At 53.1% G+C, this 5066-nt stretch overlaps 1 protein-coding gene across 1 annotated transcript; it reads right to left on the bottom strand.

Annotated features, from left to right (window-relative positions):
• Nucleotides 1-1357: 1357 nt before the first annotated feature.
• LOC311176124 (olfactory receptor 14A16-like) lies at nucleotides 1358-4683 on the bottom strand (the record flags this gene model as incomplete). Its single annotated transcript, XM_084241445.1, has 4 exons — nucleotides 1358-1384; nucleotides 1628-2380; nucleotides 4222-4366; nucleotides 4523-4683. 4 exons carry the CDS (start codon nucleotides 4681-4683, stop codon nucleotides 1358-1360), a joined length of 1086 nt encoding a protein of 361 aa, XP_084097571.1.
• Between the last annotated feature and the right edge of the window lie 383 nt (nucleotides 4684-5066).

The raw sequence follows: 5066 nt of genomic DNA, 5'->3' as shown, positions 1-5066 counted from the left end.
ATCCTATGGAAGCTCTATGTTTAGTAGGTCCAGAAATCTCCACACAGCTCTCCACAGTGGTTGGACCAGTTTGCACTCCCACCAACAGTGCAGAAGAGTTCCTTTTTCACCACACCCTCGCCAACATTTGTTGTTGCTAGTTTTTTTTTAATATGTGCCATTCTCACTGGTGTGAGATGGTATCTCATGGTAGTTTTGATTTGCATTTCCCTGATGACAAGTGATGTTGAACATTTTTTCATATGCCTGTTGGCCATTTGCATTTCCTCTTCAGAGAAGTTTCTTTTTAGCTCTTCTGCCCATTTTTTGACTGGATTATTTTCTTTGTTGTTGTTGAGTCTCATGAGCTCTTTGCAGATTTTTGTGATCAGTCCTTTATCATTAGTGTTGTGTGCAAAAATTTTCTCCCAGTTGGTGGGGTTTCTCTTTGTTTTTGTTATTGTCTCTTTTGCTGTGCAGAAGCTCTTTAATTTGATGTAGTCCCAGCTGTTTATCTCTGCCTTTACTATCACTGCTTTGGGTGATGTGTCTGTAAAGATGTCTTTGATGTGCAAATCACGTAGTGTTTCGCCTATGTTTCCTTCTATATATTTTATGGTTTCAGGTCTTATGTCTAGTTCTTTAATCCATTTTGAGTTGATTTTTGTGTATGGTGTGAGGTAGTGGTCAAGCTTCATTCTTTTGCATGTAGTGACCCAGTTTTCCCAGCACCATTTATTGAACAAACTTTCTTTGCTCTAATGCATATTCTTTGCTCCTTTGTCAAAGATTAGTTGACCATAAATCTGTGGGTTTATTTCTGTATTTTCTATTTGATTCCATTGGTATGTATGTCTGTTCTTGTTATAAACTTTTTAAGTTGAAACACAGCTCTTAAAAGATAATTCATATAACTTTACTTTTGAAAACACCATATTGAGAGGGTTCAGTCATGCTGGCATCCAAACAGGCATCACAGAGATAAATATTCCATCCATTCCAGGTTTCACTCATAGATTCCTACTAACCAAGGAAGCATCCATCCTTCCACCTCTGGCAGAGTCAGGTGTGCTTTACTTTGTCCTTTCAGCAGGAACAGGAACTTCTCCTAGAGGAAGACGCCCCATGAGGAATCATAAGGGACGGGTGTCCACTCAACCTCTCCCCTGCCATCAACGAGGACAAGGCCCTCGGTGGAGACACACGCAGGCTGTGGGAACTGAGTTCCAGGACTGGGATCCTGTGGCCATGTGGTTCTGAGAACAGACCCCTTTACCACTGCTCACGTTATGTTAATGTTGGTGAATATGAGTTCTAGAACATTCTTTCTAAACCAAATACAAGTTTTTAACCACAAGCTGGATTCAGTTAATGAACGTCACACAGGGAGAGCTTGGGGGAAGGACTGCAGCAATTAAGGAAACAGGAGTATAGTGAGGATTATGAGAATATGAATTTGTGACAAGGGGATGATCCTAATGCAAGAATCTATGCTTATAAATGACGACATGCAAGAGTTAGGGGGAAAAAGCTGAATTAATGAGGGGTTATAATTGTAGATTGTGATATCTCACATGCTGGTGTACTGGCCCTTCATCAGTCTCCCCACAGCCGTCTTCAAGGCTTGGTTCCTCAGACTATATATGACGGGATTAAAGGTGGGGGGTATCATGGTGTAGAACATAGAGATGACCAGGTCAGACATGGATGGGGTCTCTGAGGTTGGCTTCAGATAATCAAAGAGCCCAGCGGAGAGAAACAGCACCACAACCAGCAGGTGGGGAAGGCAGGTGGAGTAGGCCTTGGCTTTCCCTTCTGTGGATGGGATCTTCTTGACAGCAGAGAAGATGTGGACATAGGAAATGACGATGAAAATAAAACAGCACATACCCCAGACCACACAAATGAGAATGGGGATAAGTTGACTCATTAAATTTTCTGAACAGGAAATAGCCAATAACTGGGGGATGTCACAGAAGAACTGGTGAACCACGTTGGACCCACCGTAGGACAAGGAGAAGGTTCCAGCTGTGAACATCACAGCATGGAGACCCCCACCCAGCCAGGACACAGCTGTCAGCTGCACAAACCTGTCTCTGCTCATGATGACCTCATAGTGCAGGGGGTGGCAGATGGCAGCATAGCGGTCAAGGCTCATCACCGTGAGGAGGCACATCTCTGCACCTGCTGACATAATCAGCACAAAGACCTGTATGACACAGCCCGGGAAGGAAATGGAGCTGCTGTGCCTCAGAGAGTTGGCAATGGACTTGGAGACCATGGCTGAGATGAGGCAGAGGTCCGAGAAGGACAGACTCCTCAGGAAGAAGTACATGGGGGTGTGGAGGTGCTGGTCCAGGGTGGTGATGAGGAAAATGACCCCATTCCCCAGCAGGGCGCACAGGTAGAAAAGGGAAAAGAGCAGCGGGTGCAGGAAGCCCATGGTCCCCTGGGTGGGGAACCCCAGGAGGACAAATTCCGTCATTGCTGTGAGATTGGTCACCCCTGGAGCCATCATCTGTGTAAATGTGGGGAGGTAGAAATCATCACTGCCCTATCTCCCCAGGTGAACATAACTGAGCACCTTAAGTCAATTTCAGCAGCTCCTCAGCACCCACACGCCTCGTCCTCAGGAGTCTGATCCCCAGTCATTCTCCCAGCAGTGCCGTCCTATCAAACCACTGCATTTGCAGCTCTTCTGAAAGCAAACCATCATGTTGTCCAAACAATCCATGTGAGGGACATGAACCACCCCAAACTGTCCTCCCCTGTCTGTCACTGATCCACCCAGCACAGAGGACTGAGCCATCTCACTGGCCCCACATCCCAGCCCCTCGGGGACCCGGGTCAGGCCCATCATATCCGTGGCCACTTCTGAGCAGGAAACTCACTGATCCTCTCCCTCCACCTAGAAACCTGTAACCCACGCCCTGCCCTCGAGACTCTCACTGTGGAAACCGGTAATGTCACGGGCGTAGAGGCTCAGTGTACACTCAGCAGCTGCGTTCCCAGCATAGCCCCCACACGCTCCTGCCAGAGCCACTCAGGTCTACGTCCTGCGCTGCTTCTCCGCTCACTGTCACAACGTTCAACCTCCGGGAGCCAAGGCTGGGGCGCCGGCCACCAGCTTGTCTCATCATGATGTCCCATTAAAGGACCTTTCTCCACCTCTAGTGTCTCCCGCAGAGTCTCCTCCTGGGTCACCCCAACACGTCCCTCCTGCAGGATGGGCTCATCCACCCCAAGTCCCTCCCGGTCCCTCTGTCACCCTCAGACTCATGCACATCTGTGCAGGGAGGAGGCTGCTCTGGGGCTGAGCTGGATGGTCTGTGCGTGTGGATGTCCTTGCCAGTTCCAGGGCCCCGGGTCCCCGGGGTGCGGGTTTGTCCCTCCCCCCAGGCCCGGGCATGATTGGGGACATCTGGACACGGGGCAGCCCTGCCCACTCTCCCCCTCCCCAACCTCACCCTCTCCCCACTCTGTGGGGTGGCGGAAAGGCAGGCCCTGGGGAGGCAGGACTTTCAGGAGAATGTGCTGATATGAAATAACTGTGAAAGGTTCATGGAAATAACCCAGATGTTTGAACTGAAAAGGTAATAACTGAGCACAGTCTGTGGTCAGGGCATGGGATTCTTCTGAGTGACGTTAAACTCAAATGTCTCATGACAGATACACAAGCCCCGTCTCTGCCTGGGCCCTGATCAGCTACGGGGACACCTTCTTGTCACAGTGTGAGACTGTCCTGCGCGGAGGGTGATGGTTCGGATCCCCCCGAAAGTGCATGTGCAGTAATGGACACAGTCGTGGCCGTGCCACGTGTTGAGAGAAAGATCCGTCTCCCCAGATGCTGCCTCAAGCCCCTTGACTGTCACTCCCCTGACGCCACGGCCTGCTGGCAACAGACAGGCCTGTCACCCCTGTCCTCAGAGCATCCCCACCCCAGAGAGGGGGTGGCTCCACATGAGAGGGGCCCCGAGTGTGCTCCGGGTCTCCACTCCCTGCCCCCACAAACCCCCCCAGCCCTCCAATCCCCCCGGGCAGGAGAGGACATTTGGGTCTGGAGGGAACTGGCTCCTCTGAGTGTGGGACCTGCTGCAGCCCAGAGCCAGGCCAGGCTCTTCGCGGCCCCTTCACCACCAGCAGTGTCCCTGGACTCTGCCCATGAGTCCCCCCCATGGCCGTGCACGTCCCTGACTGTCGTGGCTCTTTCCTTTCTGGCTCCTCCCTGTGCTCCACGCTCACGTCACAGGTATGAGCGGCGATGGTCACAGACATGGTTGTAAGGCCCTCCACCTGGTTCTTGGGCTGTTGCCTGGTGCCATAATGAGCCACGTCCAAAGGGCGCTGGAAAGTCACCGTCACCCACATGTGCCATTCATGGGGGGACCTGGGAGGTGGGTGGGGTGAGGGTGAGGTAGGGAAATGAATGTTGGAAGGGAAAAGGGGGGTGGCGAGGGGAAGGAATGTCAGGGGGGAAATTCAGCAGAATGAACGACAGAGGGAAGTGAACTGGACCCTCTGAGGGGAAGGTTCGTGTCCTCACGCGTTGCTGCATGTGTGTTTGGTCACATGCACGTGGCTGTTCCGCCTCCCGCCTGGCCGTCTGTGGGGTGTGACGGCGGCTGCTCGCGGGGGGTTCTCCGTGGTCCTCACGCGGGGAGGGGCCATGGCGGGGCCGTGGTCGTGGGCGGCTGTGCGCAGCATGCGGCTCCTGGATGGGCGTTGTGCCCGCCGTGTCCTCTGCCCTGCGGGAAGAGGCCTTGTGTGTGTGGCCTGGACTGTGAGGGGCCTGGGATCGGGCTGCACCTCAGCGAGCAGATCCTGCCACATGCTGGCCAGGCGACTGCATGTGGAGCGAGCATGGGACAGTCTCCGCATCCTGCTGCACCCGGAGCTGCCGTCACCTCCACCACACGACCGTCCCATGGCGGGGCGTGTGGCCGCGGGGGAGAGGCTGGGCAGAGAATCTTCCTGTGCGGCGTCCCCCGCCATTTCCAGGCCCTTTAAGTCAATCTCTCCGCGACGTTGTGGGGACAGAGGTGTCACTGCTGCTCTTTCCTGTAGTCGGGCACGACATGACAAAGGAT

This window comes from Talpa europaea (assembly GCF_964194135.1).
Source record: "Talpa europaea genome assembly, chromosome: 8".
Classification (NCBI taxonomy): Eukaryota; Metazoa; Chordata; class Mammalia; order Eulipotyphla; family Talpidae; genus Talpa; species Talpa europaea.
The sequence above is the reverse complement of the archived record's forward strand: the minus strand, read 5'-3'. Positions and strand labels throughout refer to the sequence as shown.